Genomic DNA, 24,213 nt, shown 5'->3' on the forward strand with positions numbered 1-24,213 from the left:
GCTTTTAGCATTGTCACATGGCTTCCTAGAAAGGCATTCAGTTTTCAGTTAACAGCAACAATTTACTGAACTGTGATTTAGATTCCAGGCCTGGGTGTGGAAGGTATAGTTTGAGGGGTTTGGGCAAATGCATACCCCGGCACTACCACCTCATTCACAGTGCAACACTGCCGCCACCTATCTCATAACCCTCAACTGCTGATCAGATTTCTCCTGCCCAGGAATTCACATGAGTAGAATAGATAGGCTGTGCTCTTTTGTGACTGGCTGCTTTCATCCAGCATGTTTTGATGTATATAGTTATTAAAACTTAGAGCGTTCCATTATATGGATTTTCTAGTTTTTTTTTTTCCCCCTGGTTTATTGATGGATAAATGGGACTCTTTAGTTTTTGGCTATTAAGTAAAGTATCATGTGGTAAATACTGATTTCACTTCGTAAGAGACTGCCAAGCTTTCCCAGGGTGCTTGAGCCATTTATGTTGGCAGTTTCAGTTCCAGGGGAAACTGCACAGGGGCTACAGTGGCCCCAGGCCTCACTGACTTTGCTGTTGGTAGTCTTTAAATGATGGTTGTCGGGCTGGGTTAGAGATGCTTCAACAGTTGAGGGCACTGGCTGCCCCTCCCGAGGACCTGGTTCAATTCCCAGCACCCACATGGCAGCTAAGAGCAATCAGTAAGTCCAGTCCTAGGGGATCCAATACACTCTCTGGTCTCTGCAGGCATTTCACACACAAAGTGCACATACATACATGTTTAAATTTCATTCTCAAATATTTGATTGTGTTATACTGTTTTTGTTCTGTAAAATATCAGCCTGTTCTTTGCAACACCTAATTATGTCCCACCAAAATATTTAGCTTTCTGTAAGAAATGCATTGCCCGCTGGGCAGTGGTGGCACATGCCTTTAATCCTAGCACCTGGGAGGCAGAGGCAGGTGGATCTCTGTGAGTTTGAGGCCAGCCTGGTCTACAGAGCAAGATCCAGGACAGTCACCAAAACTACTCTGAGAAACCCTGTCTCAAAAAAGAAAAGAAAAGAAAAGAAAAAAAAATGTATTGCCCCTTCCTTCTTGTGTAATGGAGCTACCTCTGTAGGTGGTCACACCGTTGTTGAGCTTAATTTTGCCATGGCTGCAGGTTCAAGTAAGAAACTTGTAAAGCTAGCATTCTGGGTAATGTACAGAATAAACATTATTTATCTCCATCAGTCAGTCAGTCATTCAGCATGTCAAGTCTTCATACTTGTTTATAGGAAATACAGCTCCTATGAGGATACCCGAGGAAGCCAAGCACACACCTAATCCCAGCACTGCCTCCAGGGAGGCAGACGCTGGCAGATCTCTGAGTCTGAGGCCAGTCTGGTCTATTCTATAGAGGGAGTTCCAGGACACAAGAGAAACCCTGTCTGGAAAAAACAAACAAACAAACAAACAAAAAGATAAGGAATGGAAAGATTGCCATGAGATAATCATTTGCTTTTTTTCTGGATTATCTTACTATTTTAACATGTCAAGATGCTGTATAGCCTGTGGTTCAAAATACTTCCCATATCTCAGGGGCATTAGAAGGCTCTTCACTTCAGAGACATGTGTTGCTCCATTTTTCTCACTTGCAGGCCTCTCACTTAAAAAGTTCCTCTTTGGGTTGGGGATTTAGCTCAGTGGTAGAGCACTTGCCTAGCAAGCGGAAGGCCCTGGCTGGGGTCGGTCCTCAGCTCAAAAAAAAAAAAAAGTTCATCTTTATGGCAATACGTGGAAAGGGGCTTTGTACATGGAGGTACTAAGGAGAGATAGGACAGGTTTATATTGGCCAGAACCCTGCAAACTTGTGAGCTCTTTTCCGTAGCAGAAACTCAAATCGTTGTACATTTATTTTTTTCATTTAAAAAGTTCTTTAATCAATTGTAAAACATCGGAAGCTAACTTCTGCCCTCCGGGGTTCTCCCATTGTGCTGTAAGCCTGTATTTAAGGCCTTCTCCCTCCTTCAATAAACAGCATTCGGCATTCAAAAAAAAAGGGAAAGAAAGAAATTGAAGACAGTGAACAGGAAGTGGTGATGGTGTCATGGGCCTATGAGGATGCTGGACTAAAGTCTATCAAATTGTGCAAACAGGAAAATTGTATACTATGTGAATTATCTGTCAATAAAGATCATATGTGTATATATATATATATGTGTGTGTGTGTGTGTGTGTGTGTGTGTGTGTGTGTATATATAATAAAATAAGATTAAAAAAAAAAAAAGAAGCGTGTGGCCTCATCTTAAGGTCACAGTGCTAAATCCTGACTGGTCTGTGGCCCTAGCTAGCTAGAAGTTTTGGTACCCTGTGGTGATAGAATAAAGTTTGCTTTGGATTAACAGACCAAAAAAAAAAAAAAGTTCTTTAATCCATATCCAACATCTTTTAAAAATTGAGAAATGGTGCTTCACTGAAAAAAAATCTAGTCCCCTGGCCCAGCACCATGATGCATCCACAGCTGGCTAGAAGAGTCCCTCATCTGGGTCTGTGCTCTCCTGTGGGCCACTGGGCATCTATGCTTAAAAACCCAGAGCAGTGTGATCCCTGGGTAACACACACCCACGAGGCCCAAAGGCCCGCCGACTCCCAAATTCCCCAGGAGCAAGTATTTCCCACCATCCCACTGGGGAGACTATAAAAGGTTAATCCGTCTTTACTGAAGGCCAGCCCATACTTCCTTTGTTGGATTAGCCATGTCCACCCGCCCTGGCCAAGGCTCAGACAATCATCTCCAGCTGCTGGGCATACTCCATGATCTGTTTGGCCTTCTCAGTGGAGAGGATGATAGTGTCTTCTGGCTTCTGCCGACTGGCAAAGCTGTAGTAGTTGTTAGGGCCCAGGACCCAACCTCACTTCTTGGCATAGTGTGTCATCTTTTTGGGTGTGTTGAAAAAGAGGATCTGGACAGCTTCAGCAAAAAGGATCAAATCATTATTTAAATATTGCCCTTCTTCCTGAATGTAGAGTCTGTAAGGGGGATCCAGCAAATGGGATTTACTTGGCCATTCTCTACCACATAGTGAATTTTGCTAACTTGTTTTTTTATTATTACAAGAATTTCATTTAAGTACTCATTAGACTGTTGATTAAAGCCAGAATGTTTTAGAAATCCCAGCCAAGAAAAAAAAAAGGGGGGGGAGTGGCAAGGGATGGATGGATAAAGAACCTAACCGACAATTCTGCAAGTTTACCTAGTGGTCAAGTGTATTCATAGGGACCGAACTTATTATGCAAAGCGTTTCAAGTTATCTTCAGTGAGTTAACAAGTGTCAACAAGACTAAACGGTTTATCTGTTTTAAATTACAAAAACCCTGGGAATGAAACAAACAAACGAAAACTAAGTGAGGTCGTTGGTGTTCTTTAAGGAGTGGGAGAGCTGCCATCAATCATCACTGAGGTCCTCCTAGTGTTTGAGGTTAGAGTCTGTAGCGAAGTTCAAATGTATTTAGTTTGTAGACATGTGAGTATAACCATGTGCTTGTAAACACTAGAACTAATTCTTTGTTGAACCTGTACAGTGCCTACTGTAGATGAAATCCCTAAGTGAAGCACTACTCTTTAATGTGCTAAAAAACAGCACAGAGCAGTGCTGCGGATATAGTTTGGTGATTAAATATGTGCTTAGTATACACGGATCCTGGGTTTAATCCACAGTACCACAAACAAAACAAAAACAAAACCATGTTTATAGTTTTGGTTTTTAGAGAGAAATGTATTTTAAAACATTTACATAATTCTGCGTGCCTGTGTTGTGCCTGGCAGTATGTACTGCATCCCATTGATGCAGGAGCCTGCAGAGGTCAGAAGAAGCATATGGTTCTCTGGAACTGGAGTTACAGATGATTGTGAGCTGCCATGTGTGTGCTGGGAACTGAACTTCTGTCTTCTGCAACAGCAGTGAGCATTCTTAAACGATGAGCCATCTCTCTAGCCCTTATTTGTTTTGTTTGTCTGTCTTTTGAGATAGGGTCTTACTGTATAACCCCTGGCTGGCAGGCTTGGAACTCACTGTGTAGGCCAGGTATCCTCAGATTGACTGATTCTCCTACCTCCCTGCCTACTGAGTGCTGGGAATATAGACATGTTTACCATTTTTTAAAAAGATTATTTTTGATTAGATATATGTGCCTGTCTGTGTGAGGAATATATACATAAGTGATGGTGCTTGCAGAGACCAGAGGCATCATAGCCCCGGTGCTTACTTATGTGCCAGGCAGTTGTGAGCCATCTGACTTGCGTGTTGGGAACTGAACTTGGGCCCTTTGTAAGAACAGTAAGTACTGTTAACAGTTGAGCTGTCTGTCCAGCCCATATGTTTACTATTTTAAAGTGTATGATTCTTTAATGTTAAATGTGGAACATATCTTTAGAACTTTTATCTTTCGGGTTTCTCTGTAGCTTTGCACCTTTCCTGGAACTCTCTTTATAGACCAGGCTGGCCTTGAACTCACAGAGATCCACCTGCCTCTGTCCTGAGTGCTGGGATTAAAGGCATGCGCCACCACCGCCCCAGCTAGAACTTTTATCTTTTGTCCACAACCTTTGGAAAGTACTTTTTTACTTTTTGTTTCTGTGGATTTTTTGATTCTTAAGTTGGTATGAAAAGAATTGTGTTTTGGGCTGAATTTCAAATCATTATAACTAGGCTCAAACCGATCAAAATTAATTACCATTATAGTCAATACATTGTTGTAAGCAATTTGTTTGTTTGTTTTGAGACAGGGTCTAGCTATATAAGGCTGGCCTGAAACTCAGAGATATCCCTCTGCCTCTGCCTTCTGAATGTTGAGATTAAAGGTATGTACTACCATGCCTGGAATAGAAATAAATTTCATTCTTTCTATAGTGTATAAAACAAAACAAAAACCCCGTGCTCCACTGTATGGATTATAATGCATCAGGATTAAGTCTTGAGTTGTCAATAATGTATTGATGTCTCATTAAGGAAAGAAATAAAGGCACTTCCTCTTCGAGTTGGTTAACCAAGAGAGTGGTTATTCTACTTCATGTTGTCTTCTGTCTTCTGTCTCTTGCATAAATCTGAATCTGTACCTGCCCGAAGGGCTGTCTTGTGAATCTCTCCCTGTGTCTGTTGTATGAGCTGTGTGTCTGTCCTATCAGCTGTATAGATCTGTCCTAACGAAAAGCTTCACTCTCTATTTATTGAAATGCACAGAAAGCATCACATGGTGAAGGAATAGGATACTTTAAAGAAATCTTTAACAGAGTTTTACAAGGGATTAAGCCACTGACTCCAACTGACCCAGATAACAAACATCATTGCTTATCAACCAGTAACTGCAAGTAGTAGCTTTCAACCTTTATGGCAGAGTTTAGGAAGCTGCTTTCAACTTCTGTATTTGCCGCCCTCAGGAAATGACATACATGTATAACTCTGGGTCAGGGGCACGGAAGAGGACATAACTTAAGATTCCAGCCATGTATTAGCTTAGGTTGTAAAATTGATTGCATGGGAAATCCAAGGTAAGTAAGGCTGGGTGTTACCTTGTTCTCTTAAAGGCAGGTAAACAGTTTGAGTACACAGTAGGCTAGCAGTCTTAAGTGACCTCAAAGTGTATTATTAACTTGGGTGTGAGGTCCAGCAGACGTTCCAGCAGTCTCTTAGAACGGAAGAGATATTTTCAGAATTGCTACACTCTGTGATTTGACAAATGTTTGGAAAGTATTTCTTGCATCCTGGCTGTGGAAGTGTTTCCCTCCAAGAAGTTGTCGAGGTACTTGAAGTGGTAGTTGATGAGTGAAAGGTCAGGGAGTAAGGTGGATGAGGTAGAAGTTCATAGCTCCACTTATTCAACTTCTGAAGTTTGGGTTGTGTGATGGGCAGTCGGGTGTTGCTGTGGAGGAAAACTGGGCCCTTTCTGTTGGCCAGTGCTGACTGCAAGTGTTGCAGGTTTTGGTGTATGTTGTTGATTTGCTGAGCACACACATCCTGGACATAAAGATTTTTTTTCAGGATTCAGAAAACTGTAGTGGATTGCACCATGACCATAACCTTTTGGGGCAAGATTGGCTTTGGGCATTACTTTGGAGCTTCTTGGTCTAACCATTGAGCTGACTGTCATGGTTGTTGTGTATAATCTATTTTTTTTTTTTTTTTTTTTTTTTTGCATATCACAGTCAGATGGGGAAATAGATCAGTAAGAGAGGAGAGCAGTGTTGACTTTTCCTCAGCTCATGAGGTACCCATTTACTGAATGTTTTCTTTCACCTTTCCAGTTTGTCTCAAATGCAGATGACCTTTGGACGGTCCACACTTAGTTCTGTGGCAGCAGCATCTTGTGTGTTTGTAGGAAGTGCTTCAGTAATTGTTCTCGGTTGGCTTTATCAGCTTCCCACACCAGTCACTTCATTCCTCATCTTCCAGGCTGCATCTCCTTTGCAAAACTTGTTGGCCCTCGACTTCCGATGACACTCTTGAGCAGTTCCTAGGTGAAATATATGTTGATATTTCAAGCTGTCTTTGTTGCTTTATGACTCATTTGAACTTGAGTAAGAAAATCTCTTGAATTTACTTTTTGTGTAACATCATTTCAAGTAGCACAAAATAAATCTAAATAGTAAGTCATTGAAAAAGACTTAAAGCAAGAAATATACATTACATTAAAATGATGTATAACAGAACCACATTTATTTAACAATGCATTACAGGAACACAGGACAGATTTCAGCAAGTTAAAAACTGAAATTACCTTTGCATTAACCTAATACTTTAGATACTTTGTGTGAATGGAAATAAACTGTCTGTTTTCCTGTGGACTGGCTTGTTTTGCTTAGTATAATGTCCTTGAGGTTCATCTGTGTTCTAGGGTGTGTCACAGTTTCCTTTTTTTTAACTGAAAAAAAAAATGTGATATTCTAATCATAATTGCTCTTTTCTACCCATCTTACTCCACACCTTTCTCTCTGTGTCTTTAGAAAGCAAACAGGCAAAAAACAACATAAAAAACAAAACCAAAAACCCAAAAAACACCAAAACAAAAAACCCAGAATTTGTCTTTTTTAAGACAATTTACTATTCCATGATATATGTAAACTGTATTTTAAAATCTATTATATCATGTGCATATGGACATATGGGTAGTTTGTACCTTTTGGCTATTTTTTTTAAAAGATTTATTTATTTATTATGTATACAGTGTTCTGTCTGCACACCAGAAGAGGGCATTAGATCTCGTTTTAGATGGTTGTGAGCCACCATGTGGTTGCTGGGAATTGAACTCAGGACCTCTGGAAGAGCAGCCAGTGCTCTTAACCTCTGAGCCATCTCTCCTGCCCATTTTGGCTATTTTTAGTAGTGCTGCAAAGAATGTTGGACAAATTCTTCCCCTGCTCTGAATTTCTTCCCTCCTAACCCTTCTGCCTGGAACTCTGGATCCTCCTGCTTTTACCTCCCACATGCTGAGATTCCAGGCCTTTGGACTGTACCTGTGTATAGCAGGAATTCTTTTGTTTATATATTCATATGTGAGACTGTTGGGTCACAAAGTAATTCTCTCTTTAATTTTTGAGGAACTTTTCAGCACTATTTTCTATAATGAGTACACTATTTTATACCCCCACCTTGACACACCTCCACCTACACAAAGGTTCCAGTTATGTAGTCCAGACTGGCCTTGAACTCAATATGTAACCTAGGCTGACCTTAAATTTATGGTTACCCTCTTGTCTCAGCCTCCTAACTATTGGGATTACATATGTGCACCACTATACCTGCTAAGTATTTTGAAACGGATTTTCCCTACTTCTCCCGTGCCAGTCAGCCTTGAACTCATGATCTTTTTGCCCCCATCATCTCCAGGGTACTAGGTTTGCTGGTGTGTGTTGTCATTTCCAGTTTATTTTCTGTTGAATGGTGGTCCTCCAAATGAGTATGTAAGTTTTGTTGTTTTTAGATAGGGTCTCACTGTGTAGCTCTGGAACTGAATATATATTCAGACTGACCCGGAACTGGAGGAGATCTGCCTGCTTCTGCCTTCCAAGTGCTGGTAGAGTACCACTGTGCCGGACTTGTTTATTTTGATTAGCACTAGAGCTTTTCAACATCTCTTCACATGCTTTTGCTCTGCAATATTTAACTTGTTGAGAAAATCATCCATTTTAGTGTAAAAGTAAATCTAAACTTATGTGGGGAAATGTAGTTGGAAGCTTTCCTGTGTCCCACCTGGTCCCGCAGCTGCCCAGTCCTAAGTAAACACACAGAGGCTTATGTAGTACGAATCTTAAAGGTACTTACTAATAAAATCAAATGGGAATTGAGGGCAGGAACTCAAGTCAGGACCCAGAGGCAGGACCTGAGAAGAGACCATGGAGTGCTGCAGTGAACGGCTTGCCTCTCTCAGCTTGCCCAGCTTGCTTTCTCCCACAGTGGCCGAGCCCTCTCACCTCAAGCGTTAATCAAGAAAATGACCCACAGACTTGCCTATAGGCCATCTGCTGGAGGCAATAGTTTAAGGTTCCTTCATTGTCAGGTCCATCTCGCTGATTCCTGAACTAGTGTTTGAAACAAGTCACAATTTGTTTAACTATAGCAGTGTAGTTCAATGGTAATGTGCTTGCTTAGCATATAGCATACACGAAGAAGGCTTGCTTTAGTCTTTAGCACCATTAAAAAAGATCACAGTTAAGAGGGTGTAGTGAGGTCTTAATGGTTCATACCTGTAACCCTAACAGTGGGGGCTGAGGCAGGACTGCATTCAGTTTGAGGTTAACCTTGAGCTACATAGCAGTTATTAAAATTGATTTTGCTCTTTTCTTGGTGGTGGGCCAAGTGACACAGAGACAGTCACTGAGATTTTATAAATGAGTAAAACCCTGTTCTTGATAGTGACAAGTTTATTTACAGTGGGGGTGGTGTACAGAGGAAATTGTGATTCTAAGTGTAGATATGACAGTGGTGGAATTTGGGAATTGTGGAAGAGTCAGTTCTTCACCTTCTGATGGACAAGAAGCTGAGAGACTAGGACTGCACCTGAAAAGGAAGTGTTACTTTCAAAGGCGTGTTGCCCAGGACTCCCTCCCAGCTCTTCCTTCTCTGTTGCCAGGCAGCTGGGGACCAAGTGATCACTTACTTTTCTTTCTCGTCTCCAGTGTGGTCTAAACTATTCTCCTGCTTCAGAGATGGCTCGGTGGAGTACTAGCCTGGCCACACGGTTACTCCTTGAGTTCCTCCATCTCCACTCCTGTTTCCACATAGCTGCCAGCCTAGTCTTTTCAGAATGTGAACCCCCCACCTCTCCTTTTACGCTCCTAAGATACATTTGAAAATCATAACATCTTATACAGCTAGACAGAAATGTTCTTGTAATCTCTTGAAGACACAGTGTGGTTCTAATACTTGTATAAGAGGACCTTCTAGAAAAGGACACTGGTTTAGACTTCAGGGCCAGGCTCTAGTATGTGTTATATGTCTGAACTGGAGCTAGTTTCCACAGTCACATATGACTGGCCCAGAGTCTGCAGCTAAAGATCAAGTAGGAGCATTCCCTTTGCATTTGCTGCACTTTTCTTTCCTCTTGCTCACAAAGCCCTACGTGTGAATGAAAGTAGCACATGAGGCAAAGACACCATCACAGTATTTGGATGGAGAAGTGTGGTCTGGTGTGTGGGGGGAGAGTGATTTATTCTTATTTAACCAGGCTGGCCTGTCTCTGCCCCAGGTGTTAGGAGTGGGGCATGCACCACACCTGACCCTCACTTGTCCTTCTTATCCTGTACGTTTTCTGCTCTTAGTGCTTGTGAAATGTACTTTCACTTTCACCTTTTGCGGCTACAGTGGTCCCTTTACATCTGAGGGGACCGATGGAGTAGCCCTTTGGGTACTGAAATCCATATGTGCATTGGCGAGATGATTGACATAGTTTGTGCATATCTTCTATAAACATCAGTCATCTGTGGTATACTCACAGTAACTAATACAACACAGATGCTATGTAAATAGTTGCTGTGCTGTTTGTTTGTTTAGTCCTGTTTAGGGAAAGTGACCAGAAGTTCGTACATGTTCACCTACAGGGGCGTGTCTTAGGCCTGGCCCTGTAGTGAGAGTGAGCTGTGGGGGACAATGCTCTTAAATGTTGGAGACTGGCTGGGAATCTGTGGAGTGGCCGGGACTGGAGCAGACTTATACTTTTTTTTTTTTTTAATCGAGCGCATAGTGCTTGGTGTGTAGCAAATTCAAGTTTTGCTTTGTTTCCTATTTTCTGGAAATATTTTTTCCTTGAATGTTTTTAATCAGAGATTTGTTAAGCCCATAAATATGAAGCCTGGATGTGAGTAATGTATCAGTTATACATTGCTTCTATAACAGCTTTTAAAAAATGTATTTTATTTTGTATGTGCGGGTGTTTTGCCTACATATTATATCTGGGCACCATTTGTGTGCCTGAAACCTGAGGAGGCCTGAACATAGTGTCAAATCCCTAGAAATGGAATTAAAGGTGGGGGTGAGCTGACATGTGGGTGCTGGGAATTGGACTTGGATCCTCAGAGAGCAGCTGGTACTCTTAATAACTGAGTCATCTCTCTAGCCCCTATAATAGCTTTTTAATAACTAAAAACTTAATGTTTTTGAGTTGTTATATTGCGTACCATAATAAACTTGTCTGAGGATCAGAGGACAGAGCCAGCCACTAGATAGACTTAGAGGCCAGACAGTGGTGGCACACACCCTTAATCCTATCACTGGGAGGCTGAGATCTGTCTGGATTTCTGAGTTGAAGGCCACACTGGAACAAAGCCAGGCAGTGGTGGCACACACCTTTAATCCCAGTACTGGGAAGCACACTTGCCTTTAGGGTGGAGAAAGGTGTGTAAGGTGTGAGGAAACAGGAACTAAAGCAGTGCAGCTGAGAACCTTTCTGGTGGAAACTTAGGATTTCAGTCAGAGGATTTGTGGAGTTGGTGAGGCGATAGGTGGTGGCTGTGGCTTGCTCTGCCTCTCTGACCTTTCAGCTTTTACCCCAATATCTGGTTCTGGTTTGTTTGTTTTTTTTTTTTTTTAAAGACCATCTAAGATTCGAACAATATGTTTTACATTTTTCCCCTCTAAAAATGTGAGCCTAATGGAGTAAAAATTAGCTTGTGATATAGCATATATAATTTCCGTAATGAGATCACAATTCTATAAGCCCACTACTATTTAGAACTGTAGACTGTTTATAAATAAAAATATGCTTTAAAAGATGTCCTTAAATGAGTGACATTCAGTGACACATTTCCAGGGTTTACCGTACAGAACATACAGGCATTTCTCGAAATACCAACAGTTAAAATATTTGGTTGTATCAATTTGCTTGAGATTAAAAGATCATATTCAACTGATGAGATAAGCGATTTTAATATGAAATCGTTGCTTTTAGAGTAATCATGGGCCAGACTGGGAAGAAATCTGAGAAGGGACCGGTTTGTTGGCGGAAGCGTGTAAAATCCGAGTACATGAGACTGAGACAGCTCAAGAGGTTCCGAAGAGCTGATGAAGTAAAGGTAATTTTAATCTTTTACCAAGTTGCATGTAGAATTGAAAGTTCCCTCCATCCCCCAAGTGAAATGGTTTTACTTCGAAATGATACATTTTCGGTTAAGTTCATATTTGACAGTGAAAGCGGTGAAGACTTGAAAGCTGTGGTCCTTGATCTCTAATTGAAATTACATCATGGTTGCTTGGTATAGTGGTATGTGCCTTTAACCCCAGCACTTGGGAGGTAGCGGCAGGAGGATCAGAGTTCAAGATTGGGCTGATGAGATGCTCATCAGGTAAAGGCACTTGCTGCCAAGCCTGATGACCTGATTTTGATCCTTGGGACCTTCATGGTGAAAGGAGAGAACCAATTCACACAAATCCTCTGACCTCCATCAAAGTGCTGTGTAGTTAGAGTTTTCTTGCCTGGCCCAATCAGGACAAATCTCTCTTACCCGCCAGTCCCACAGTCGCTTAGACCCAACAAAGAAAGCACACAGAAACTTACATTGTTTAGAAACTGTATGGCCGTGGCAGGCTTCTTGTTATCTGCTTCTTCTATCTTAAATTAACCCATTTCTGGGTTAATACTTTTTACTTTGCCACATGGCTTGTGGCTTACCAGTGTCTTTACATGTTGCTTTTCATGGCGGCGGCTGGCGGTGTCTCCCTCCAGCCTTCTACTTCCCAGCATTTTCTTCTCTCTTGTCCCGCCTATACTTCCTGCCTGACCACTGGCCAATCAGAACTTTATTTACACAGAGCGATATCCACAGCAGTGTTGTGCCATGAACACATCTTGGGATGACCTTTCAGTGAATTTGAGGTCAGCATGAGCTACATGAGATCCTCAAAAATGAAAAAAGAAAAATGTGTATCATGCTCATTAATGGTAACAGAGATATTTTAGTCTAAGGATTATTTAGCCCGATTGGAAATTAGTCTTTTCAGTATACCTTTGCACTGCTTGTGTAGACTCAGGGCCCAAAACACAAAGACATTTGTTTGTTTCTAAAGTCATTGTGATTTCTGAAATACAAAGTTAAACAAAGAGAGGATGGAAATAATTTCCTGTTCCCTCTCACTTACAGTGAAGTATTAGGAGTGATGTTTTTGTGTTTATTAGAGTGTGGGAAACTAGTGTATAATAAAGTCTGTGTACACTTGACATGGTCATGGTATTGGAGGATTCACTAGATTTTAACCTACTTTAGAGATGCTACATATTCTAACATTGGTCAATTTGTTTGTTTTTAAAAGACTATGTTTAGCTCCAATCGTCAGAAAATTTTGGAAAGAACAGAAACCTTAAACCAGGAATGGAAGCAGCGAAGGATCCAGCCTGTGCACATCATGACTTCTGTGAGCTCATTGCGCGGGACTAGGGAGGTTGGTTAACACAGTGTTGTAATAACTATCCACACATTTGGTTTTTTCTCATTGGACTGTTTATTGCTTATTGGGAGGAAGTCCCTCACTTCAGGATGTCTGCCTCACTGCTGTTTGTTTCAGTGTGTATGAGTGGCAGCCGTCTGTCACACTGCTAGCAATGCCTTTGACAGTTCATTCAGAGTGTTGAAGCATATTAAACTTAGAAATAACTTTGAAATCAAATCTCTAAGATGCTCATCAGTTCAGTATTATTTAGAGCAAGGCTTTTTAACTCACAATTGTTCTCCCCTGTCTCCTTAATATAAATTAGCCACACGGTAAGAAATACTTCTTTTCATATTTATGAGCTCAGAAAGCTTTTTATTATGTGTTTTGTTTAAAGGCTAAGGCTTGTATGAAGATTAAAAAAATTCAGTGTTGAGATTGGTATTTTCCACTGCATTTTCTGAGTGAGATAGATCTTAATCACCTTCAGACTATTTCCTATTTTCAAAGAAAAGCAAAAAATCCTATGCTAAGGAAAGGGGAAATGCAATTATATTATAGTTTCAAATGAAAGTCCTACGGTAGAGTCCATAATTAAATATTTCACCAAAGCATGCTGCTAGCAAGATGAGGGGAGTGGCAGAAGTCTAAACAGAAGAGAGTCATTGTTAGGATTCAGGTGAGAGCATTTTTGTTTAGGTGCCTGTTTGATGTAGAAAGACATAGTGTAGGGTATTACATGGAAACTGAAGGAAAAACAAGTAATTTGAACAAGATTATAACATTGTAGTCTTATGAGTGTGTAAACATCTATTTGTCCTAAAATAATTATTCAATGAGAATTTTTAAAATATGCCAGTATTATAATAAATAAGCCAAAATTGCTGTCATATGAGGCTTGTGGAGGTGGGGTGACACACAGGCCTCAAAGACTTGTGTGATAGATAATACAGTAGCTACACACATGATCCTAATGGTGACTTTGATTATGTTAATGGTGTTGTGGTCTTGGTGAGAAGACATGATTTGGGAAGGCTTCTAGTTATTCATAGTTTGTTAGGTGATAACTCTTTAAAATCTGACTTGGAATTTTATAAGTACATGTTTTATACTACCTTCCCTGTTATCTCATGCAAATCAAAGAGTAGACATTGGAGGTAATAGCTTTCATCATCATTTGGAGGGTAAAGGGGTACTCTTCTATGCCTATGAACATTCTAAGACAGGGCTTTCAGGTAATCTTTTGCTAGGTTTGTTTATTTAAGATTTATTTTTGAATGGGGTATGGTAGCCCACATCTGATGCAGGCGGATATCTGTGAGTTCAAGTTTAGTCAGGGCTACATACATAGTAAGACCCACGTCTGAAAAATAATTATTTTATGTGTATGTGTTGCTTGAATTGCTAAATGGTCTTTTAATAAAAAATCCGGAGCCAGATACTGGTGTAAATGCTGAAAGATCAGAGAGACAAAGGAACAAGCCACTGCCACGTGTCACCTCACCAGCTCCCGGAATCCTCTGACTGAACCCCTCTGAGTCCAGCTGAAAAGCTTCTAGTTTCGTGTCCTCACGCCTTATATACCTTTCTCCACCCAGTCATATTACTTCCTTTCTAGTGCTGAGATTAAATGCGTGTGTGTGTGTGTGTGTGTGTGTGTGTAGGGGATTTCACCTCATACACCCATATCACATTTGCTTCCCAGTCCTCCCCTGCCCACTCTCATCCTTGTGACCTCCATCCCCCCCCCCCCCCCCCCCATATGTACTCACTGGAGCATGGTCAAATTCTCAGTGGCCTGCCCCTTAAATAGAACTGAGTCCTTCCCTTCCTGCACCCCGGCTCCTGCACCCCCGCTCCAAACCATCTGGTGTGGAGAGTGACACTTCAGCATCCTATTTCAGTTTTGTTTTTTTTTCCCAGCTGAGGATCGAACCCAGGGCGCTCTACCACTGAGCTAAATCCCCAACCCCCTATCTCAGTTTCTAAGAGTTCCCTTCCATGGCTGTTACTGTTTTTGTGGGGATGGTTGGGGTGGTGTAGTTGGAGTTTTTCTGCCTGGCCCACAGTCAGGACAAATCTCTCTTACCTGCCAGTCCCACAGTTGCTCAGACCCAACCAAAAAAGCACACAGAAACTTACATTGTTTACAAACTGTATGGCTGTGGCAGGCTTCTTGTTATCTACTATTTCTATCTGAAATTAACCCATTTCTGTTAGTTCCTGCCTGGCCACTGGCCAATCAGAACTTTATTTACACAGAGCAATATCCACAGCACTTCCCCTTTTCTTTTTTTTAAAGGAAGGTTTTAACTTTTACATAGTACAATTACATATAACAAAACAATTATCAAGCAAGAATTACAGTTACAATATTAAAGAAGATATCCTATCTATCTTATATTTATGAGTCTGAGGTTTTATATCTAACGTATCTTTTATCATAACTGAGGAAATTATAACTATCTAGTCTTCAACCACATCAAAGACCTCAGAAGGATATAATATTATCTGAGAACTGGGAGAAGGATGCAAGCAACTTTCAGGAGTCTTGCAGGGTAGACAGAGACAGCTGGCAGCCTGGACAGTCACCTAATGCTCCTTTGTAAAGTTGGGGTATTTGTCTTCAGCCCACAGGGCTAGAGTCTCTCGGTCACTTCTTTCAGTGTCCTGTAGAATGTCTGGCAGTTTCCTCTGCGAAGCAGGAACTGAAAGGACCATTTTGTCAAGCCAAGTTCAGTGGTCACCTTTCTATGGGTCCTGTATGTCCAGTTGATCGAGCAGTCCAGGCAAGAACAGTTTCTTGCCCAAATGGCTATTTTTTGCCAAGGTGAAGATAAACTCCATATGAAGTGTCTCCAATGCCCATCCTCCTCTCTGAAGTAAATCAGTGTTGCCAGGAGCAGACATGTCTCACTGTCCGGAAAGTCTAAATTTTAAAAATATTTTAAATGCCATATTCTGTAGACCTTTGAAATGTTTGAAGATTACCTGTCTATCTGAAATATATCTATGTATACCTAGAAAACTTAACATGACTATAAGTTTGACTATCATAGAAGACTTATTGATCTGTATTTCTTAACTATCCTTTACAATCTAAATGAGTTGCATAAACATAATACCTCAAACGAGAGAATATATATACAGTATAACAAAATTAACTTTAAGTTTGTATCAATAGACTAAAATCTATACTAATGTAAAACATTTTAAACAAGTTGTTGCTCTTTAGAAGTATGTTCCCTAATCTACCCTTTCATCCTATTATATCTATATCATATTCCCCTTTCTTCTCTCATTTATAATCAACCTGCTTTAAAGAAAAATATTGGTTTTTCTCTGTCCCATACCAGAGGGCTCTTCTGATTTGGGACACAAGAATCTCTTAACCTTTTCTTTTAGCAATATGTCTGGGTTTAGAGAAGGAGTGAACCAATTCCATCTCCAAAGCCAGCTTGATAATTTTGGGAAATTGGACGTAGTTTCTCTTACTACTTCCTGCTGGAGGGGGGCACTGTATCTTATGGGGATACAAAGAAAATTTTAGGATTATAGAGTAGTCCATTAGGGTGAACCTCTGAGCCAGTTGCCTTGAAACCATTTTGGATGTCAGATCATCTGGGCCATGGTGTCATCGGAGACCTTTCAGGTGGTCTTGGCTGATCAAACCTGATATATCTTAGTCTGGAACAAATCCATAGCCTCTGGCTTTCTGTGGAAACAAAAGTAGACACTCTTTTCCAAAGCAACATATCCTTATATCCAAATTTTGAAGTCAAGGTACCTTTAAAATTTACATATTTGTTTAACTCAACAGCTTTTACAATCAAATTTTTTTCTGCAGTTAAAAATCCCAAAGACAACATAAACCAGATTCTCTGTGTAATATCCATCTTTGTAAGACTGAAACACCGCTGTGGCTGCTGGCTCCGCCCACCTCAGCTTCCCAATATGGCGGTGGTACAGTTTAACGCCAGCTCTGGGTCTGGAGCCATGTGTACCATCAACTATCAGAAGCAGTTCTATCAAAGCAGCACATAACCCAGAAACTTTTTTTTTTAAACTAGCAAAGGCTAAATCTACCATGCAGCAGAGTAAAGCGCCGCTTGTAGACTCCCCATTCCTGCCATACTACAGGTCAGATGCACACGCCAGAAACCCGCCATAGTAGCTCAAACCGGCAGGCTGCCGCTAACTTGAGAGAGACAATTAGGAAGCTGTTTTTTAGCTCTGTCTTAGAATCTTTTTTCTCAGGTTTTAGGTGGAAACTCTTGCCAACACGTTGGGCGCCATTTGTAGTTGGAGTTTTTCTGCCTGGCCCACAGTCAGGACAAATCTTTCTTACCCGCCAGTCCCACAGTCGCTCAGACCCAACCAAAAAAGCACACAGAAACTTACATTGTTTACAAACTGTATGGCTGCGGCAGGCTTCTTGTTATCTACTATTTCTATCTGAAATTAACCCATTTCTGTTAGTCTATACTTTGCCACATGGCTTGTGGCTTACCAGTGTCTTTACATGTTGCTTCTCATGGCAGTGGCTTGCAGTGTCTCCCCAGCCTTCTACTTCCCAGAATTCTCTTCTCTCTTGTCCCGCCTATACTTCCTGCCTGGCCATTGGCCAATCAGAACTTTATTTACACAGAGCAATATCCACAGCAGGGTGGAGGTAGGGTTGTCACAGAAGTCTTCCATGTCCTTTCTCAGCTGTGCATCTGTAGTCATCAATATCCCTGCCAAAGTAGCTTATTTGTTCTTTAGATCACAAACAGGGCTCAAGGTTGTAGAAAGGCCATTGACTCAGACAAGGCCCTCAATGCAGCTGGGATTGTTTATGGACGTCAGCATGGTTTCAGGCCACAGCGCAGACCACGGACACCCGCCTGGTCTTTGGTGGCAACACAGCTACAGACATTAACACAGACCTGGCCACAGTAAGACCACAGATCCAGACATGGCCGTCAACAGCAGCATGGACCCAGACATCACCATGGCCTTAGGTGGCAGGCAGCACAGGCTATTCTGATCAGTATGCACCTCCCTTGCAGCAGCGTGGCCCATGAATATCAACATGGTTTTAGGCAGTAGTGCAGGCCAGGAACCTCCACTTGGCCTTTGTGGTAACATGGGCTACAGACATCAACTTAGACCTGGCTTTAGCAGGACTTCAGACCCAGACTTGGCCCTCAGTGACAGCGTCATCAGATCCGCTGGAGCTGGAGTTACAGGCTGTTGTGAGCCACCAGACACGGATCCTGAGAACTGAGCTCAGTTCCGCTGCAAGAATCATAAAGGTTTTCCATGGTTGAGCCATCTCTTTAATTCCTTTCTTCATTTAAAAAAAAATATTTCTGACTTGAAGACAGTGACAATGTGTTTTGCATTCATTTTCTTTGGTCTTCAGATAATCTTTTAGAGAAATATCCAGCATTAAGATGTCATTAAGTAATACCAAAGGATATTGCTATTATGTAGCTGTTTGTCAAAATAATTTCCAAGTTACTAGCTTTGTCTTAACAACTAGAGAAACTTGAGTCTTCATTTTCTTTGGTTGTTTTTTTCCTAGGTTTAGTAAACAAATTGGCATTACTCTTGATGTTCTTAGTGTAGTGTTCTCGTATATGTTATTTTTCCCCTCACTAAAAACTATAAAGTATTTTTCCTTCAGTGATTTTGTTGTTTGTTTTTGCGATAGGGTCTCACTGTATAGCTCTAGCTGGCCTGGAACTCACTGTTGTTGACTAGACTGGCTTCCAACATAGAGCTCCATCTGCCCCTGCTTTTTAAGTGCTGGGCATTAAAGGTGCATGCCACCAAGCATGTCCTTCATTACTTTGAATGTAAATTGTTTTTTCTACTGTGAATGCCTTGCTTAGATAATGCCTGTCTGCTTGGTAAATGACATAAGTAATTTCATAAAATAGTATGCTATGTATATTTATTTCTAGGAGAATATGTGTTTGTAAACATCTGTGTCTCATGAGAAGAGTGAGAATTTTGGTATGCAGTTAAATGTGGGGTTGTTAGCAATAGAAATAGCATCAGGTAGATATAATAGTTTTTATTTTCATGAATAATTTAAAAACTTTTGGCCTTTTAAATATATGTAGGTTTGCTCTTTCTAGTAATTGAGGTGATTAAAATTATTTGCTTATTTTTACATATAATAAAAAATAGAGTTCTATTAAAATAATAGAACATGTAAGTGCAATTTAAACTTATTTTTATTGAAGGAAAACTGGGTCTAGTTTACAGGTATTAAAGTACTTGATTGCATGGCTTATTGCCTTGCAATGTACTTTACTCAGGTGATTTTAAAGGTTAGTTATAAGCTGTTAGTATTCCTCACTCCCCTACCTAACACTGCCATTCAGCAGCATTCCATTCCTCAGATACATTCTTAAGTTTCAATGTAGTACATGTTTCTTGTAAATCTTGATTATAAGAACTCACGATTTTAAAGCTGGTGTGGTGGTACATGTCCTGAATCCCAGCAGAGGTAGGTTGCCTAGGGCCCACAGCTCAGCCAAGTGACTGGTGCAGTCTCTGCCAGCGGGCTTCACTGCTCTGCTTTTGGCTGCTTCTCTCTCCATGTTTCCAGCCTAGCTTGCTTGCACCACTGAAACTAGGCAAGGAAGGGGCATTTGAGAGATGCCTTTATTGTGCTTGATATTACAACGTCAGGGAAGACAGCACAGGAGAGTGTCTCCAAGCCAATTCACTAGCCTGCTTTTATAGCCGAAGAAAGGGTGTTTGGATCATTCTCAGGCATTTGTTTTGGATCAATCAGCCTGCCTCTTAGCACCAATCCCTGTCATGGAGGTTTTCATATTGTACCAGTAGTGTGTAGTCTGGTCTTTAGCTTTAGTTCAAGTAGTCCCTTGTTTAGATGACTTGGGGAAAGTGATTTCTCTCTGGCCGAGATGAAATTGGTTGCAGTTCAGTTCATCTGGGGTTCATCCAGGCTTGTGATGGCAAAAAGTCTGGTACTATCTCAAACAGCCCTGGCTAAGGCTGCCTTTGGGAATGAGGGTTGCCGAAATCAGCTGAGTTCCATTCGGATGAGGCCTTAGAGGCTTCCAGTTTGAGGAAATAGGATCAGCTGAAGAGGTGACGAGGTGAGGTTAGTTGTGGCTTATTCTGCTTCTCTGATCTTTCAGCGTTCACCCCAATATCTGGCTCTGGGTTTGTTTTTATTAATAAGACTTTCTAATAATTTGTGCTACAGAAGGCCATCAGCTATGATCATGCTGTTGTTATTTCAAGATGTCCTAGGTATGACCTAGATAGCTGGTACTGGCATTAAAGGTAATTCATTATTAGGTTTTCTACTCAGTCCTTTTTGTTTAAGACAGTCAAGGCAGCAAAGGATTCTTCAACAGCTCACATTTAGGGAGTCAAATTGTCTCATTCCCAGCTGTCTGTTCTTTTAGGAAACACAATTTATTGGCATTTTTTAAAAGAATGCACTTTATTTTTTTAAATTTTATTTACATATTCATCCATTTATTTTTGTGTGTGTGTATGTGTGTGCATTTGTGAAGGTCAGAGTTGGCTGTCCACAATGTAGATTCTGGGGATTGAACTTTGTCAGGCTTGATGGCAGTACTTTCAGAACTACTTTATAGGCCCACTACTAGTGATTTTCGACAGATTTTAACCAGCGCTTACCACTTGCTTAATGCGACAGGGAGAAATAGTTCCCTCTCATTTGTCTCGTTCATACTAGCTTTTTATGAAGTGTCTCTTTTCCTTTATTCTCAACACAGGATATTGCTAGTCTGATAGATACATGTTATGTTACAGTTTGCCTTAATTCAGTGAAGCCGAATGTTTGTATGTGCATCATGTGCTTGCCTGTTGCTTTAGGAATCCAGAGAGGATGTGGGATTCCCTGGAACTGGAGTTACAGAGAGTTGTGAGACACCATGTGGTTGCTGGGAATTGAAGTCAGGTCTTCTGCAAGAGCAGTCAGTGCTCTTAACCACTGAGACATCTCTTTAGGCCCCATTTTCTATTTTTATTTAAAAGTTTTTTCCCCCCATTTTACATACCAACCACAGCTCCCCCTCCCTCCCCTTGCTACCCCCCCCCCACTTCTTCCCCACCCTATCCCCCATCCACTCCTCAAAAAGGGTAAGGCCTCCCATGGGGAGTCAAAGTCTGTAGGCCCCATTTTTTAAACTAACTTTTTCCCCCCTCCCTCCCTCCCTCTCTCCCTCTCTTCTACCCTCCATGTGTGTATGTATGTGTCTTTGTTATAAGGTATTTTTAAAATTCTATTCTATGTGTATGAGTGGTTTTTTTGGTTTTTGCTTGCATGCATGTCTGTTCACCACTTGTGTGCCTGGTGCCCATGGAGGCCAGAAGAGGGTGTTGGATTCTCTGGTCTAGAGTTATGGATAGTTGTGAGCCACCATGCAAGTTCTGGGAATTAAACCTGGGTCTGCTTAAAGAGCAGCCAGTGCTCTTAACCACTGAGCCATCGTCTCCCAGCTCCTCTGTTACTTTACTAATTGGCTATTTTGGCATCTGGCCTGAGTTAGATCGAGATCTTCATACAACTCAGATTAGAAATAGTAGTTTTTTAATCTTCACATCTTTCACCTTTTTTTCCATCTTGATATCGTCTCTGGTAAATTTAGTTGTATTTTACGATTTTGATTTTTGTGTTTCTCAAGGGCTTAGAAGTCTTCAGGATTATAAATTACCCATCTTTTGGTTTTCTGTTTTTGGTTTTGTATGCTAATAGCCATCTAACCCATGAGGAGTTTTCGTGGCATATACAGTGAGTGGAGGTGGGGTGTACTCTTTTGTTTCACTCTCTAGTTGCTTCAGCACTATTTTGACTATTATTTTGTCAGTCAACAGTAGAGAACACGTATTATCTGTTGGCAAAGTCGGCAGAAGTGCCGGTCCTACAGGTCTCCGTACTGGCACCCAAGTGTAGCTCACCCCTCAGTTGTGACTGCCTTGGCTGGTCATGTTTAGCGGAGCTGCTCTGCTCTGCTCTGTTTAGTTTGGAAACAGGTTTGCTGCTACAGCTTGTAGATAGCCTGACTCACATAATGCTCTGTTCGGGTTTCAGTGTCTTTCTTTTCGGGAACAGTGATGGTTTAGTTTTTCTGTCCACAGTGCCATTATTGAAGTAGCTACTTGAGACTGCATGCACACATGCTTTGTCTCATCTGTCCTTCGCCCTCCACTCCTGCTTTCCTCTGCTTTGAGTGTCTTAATTTCCCCCTGTGGTTTTGATTTTTGTTTTGAGACAGGGTTCCATAGCCCAGGCTGACCTTGAACCCTTGAACTCCTTATTTTCCTGTCTATCAAGTGCTGGGACTATAGGCATACACCAAGCCACCTAGATTTGAGTGTTTTGTAGTTTATGTCTTAGGACTATGCTCTGTTTGTGATCCTCAGTGTTTTAACAAAACTGGTTTTACCAGAGCAGCATGTAATGAAGGATATGTTTTAACCTCATGGCCTCAGCCAAATAGACTGTCTTGGATTTTATGGTAGGATTAGGTTACGATCCTTCATTTAGGGTCAAGCTTTTGAAGAAGGGGATGAAAGAAAGAGCATTAAGGAGCCCAGTTGTACTAGTCAGGGTTCTTTAGGAACAGAACTTATATAGTAATCTTTCGTCTGTCTGTCTATATAGAGGGGGATTTATTAGACTGGCTTACAGATGTTGGCCACCTAGTCCAAAAGTGACTATCATCCACCAATGGTGAGTCCTAGAATCCAGTAATTGTTCAGTCCATGAGGTTGGGTGTCTCAGCTGCTCTTCAATATACACCAGAATCCCAAAGAAGTAGGCTCTAATGTCAATGAATGGACTTGCCAACGAGAGTGAGAGCAAGCAGGCAGAGAGCAAACTTCCTTCTTCCACTGCTTTATATAGGCTGCCAACAGAAGGTGTGTCCCAGATTAAAGGTGGAACTTCCCACCTTAAAAGATCCAGATTAGAAGTGGGTCTCCCCAGTTCAAATGATTTAATTAAGAAAGAAATCCCTCATAGGTATGCCCAGCTATTTGGGTTTTTGTTGTATAATTTCAAGTGTAGTCCAGTTGACACCAAGAATAGCCGTCACAAGGCCAACCTTGTCGATGTGACACACAATCATATTTCATTATGTCATCCTTAATTTCCAAGTGAAAGCAATAACTAGGCCATAATTACACCTGACATGATATAACTATCCCTCATACAAACACATTATAAATTTAGAATAGGTGGCAATGTCCCTTGAGGGACATTCTTTTAGCATCTCAAACTTAAAATATCATGGCCACTGATATTCTCTTAATTGATGTTACAGTAAGTACATGATATAAAGGAGGAGAGAAAACACAAGTATCTTTACAAACACATTCTAAATAAATACATCAGAACTACTTGTGCAAATTATAATCCTCGTCTCTGCATCTGGTTGTGTGGCCTTAGCTGGTATTTATAACTACCTTCCTCTACTCCCCATTCTGTATTTCCTCCACCCTCAGCAAGCACCTCAGCAGGTCTTGGCTCTTTTCCTGGAGGAGTGACCCACACCTGAATTCATCAAACCTGAAGCCATGTGTTGGGGTTTGAATGTTGGAAGATCAGAGAAGCAGAACAAGCCACAGCCACCTCACCTTGCCAGTTCCTCAGCTGATCCTGTTTCCTCAGACTGGAAGCCTCTGTGTCCTCATCCAAATGGATCACAGCTGAACTATTGCTCAAAGCCTAAAAGCTTAGCCAGGCTAAAAGCTTCTAGTTTCTGGTCTTCACACCTTATATACCTTTCTGCTTTCTGCCATCACTTCCTGGGATTAAAGGCATGAGTCACCATGCCTGGCTGTTTCCAGTGTGGCCTTGAACTCACAGAGATCCAGGCGGATTTCTGCCTCTGGAATGCTAGGATTAAAGGCGTGTGCTACCACTGCCTAGCCTCTGCCTAACCTCTATGTTTAATATTGTGGCTGTTCTGTCTCTCACCCCAGATAAGTTTATTAGGGTGCACAATATTTTGAGGAACACAATGCCACCACATCCTTGTACTTCTGTTGCTCTAGAACCACTTCTGGTACTAAAATCTATATTCGTCAGGGTTCTTTAGTGGCACAGAACTGATATGAATGAATGAATGAATGAATGAATGAATGAATGAGTCAGTCAGTCAGTCAATCTATCATCTGTCTGTTTGTCTGTCTGTCTATCTAGAAAGGGGATTAATTAGAATGGCTTACAGGCTGAGATCCAGCTAGTCCAAGAATCCAGTAGTTGTGTGATCCATGAGGCTGGATGTTTAAGCTGGTCTTCAGTGTACACTGGAATCCCAATGCTCTAATGCCAGT

At 41.3% G+C, this 24,213-nt stretch overlaps 1 protein-coding gene across 5 annotated transcripts in view; it reads left to right on the forward strand.

The window, feature by feature from the left end:
- The window catches only part of Ezh2 (enhancer of zeste 2 polycomb repressive complex 2 subunit), a 65,208-nt gene that overhangs the window by 9,546 nt on the left and 31,449 nt on the right, over window positions 1-24,213 (forward strand). For 3 of the 5 annotated variants that reach the window (XM_036182756.1, XM_036182758.1, XM_036182759.1), the window contains exons 2-3: window positions 11,399-11,522; window positions 12,757-12,885. In XM_036182756.1, coding sequence (XP_036038649.1) covers window positions 11,406-11,522; window positions 12,757-12,885 — 246 coding nt within the window. In that variant the 5' untranslated portion in view covers window positions 11,399-11,405. The remainder of the gene's footprint in view (window positions 1-11,398; window positions 11,523-12,756; window positions 12,886-24,213) is intronic. The other 2 variants (XM_036182757.1, XM_036182761.1) reach the window with 1 other exon arrangement.

Source organism: Onychomys torridus, chromosome 3, assembly GCF_903995425.1.
Source record: "Onychomys torridus chromosome 3, mOncTor1.1, whole genome shotgun sequence".
Lineage (NCBI taxonomy): Eukaryota > Metazoa > Chordata > Mammalia > Rodentia > Cricetidae > Onychomys > Onychomys torridus.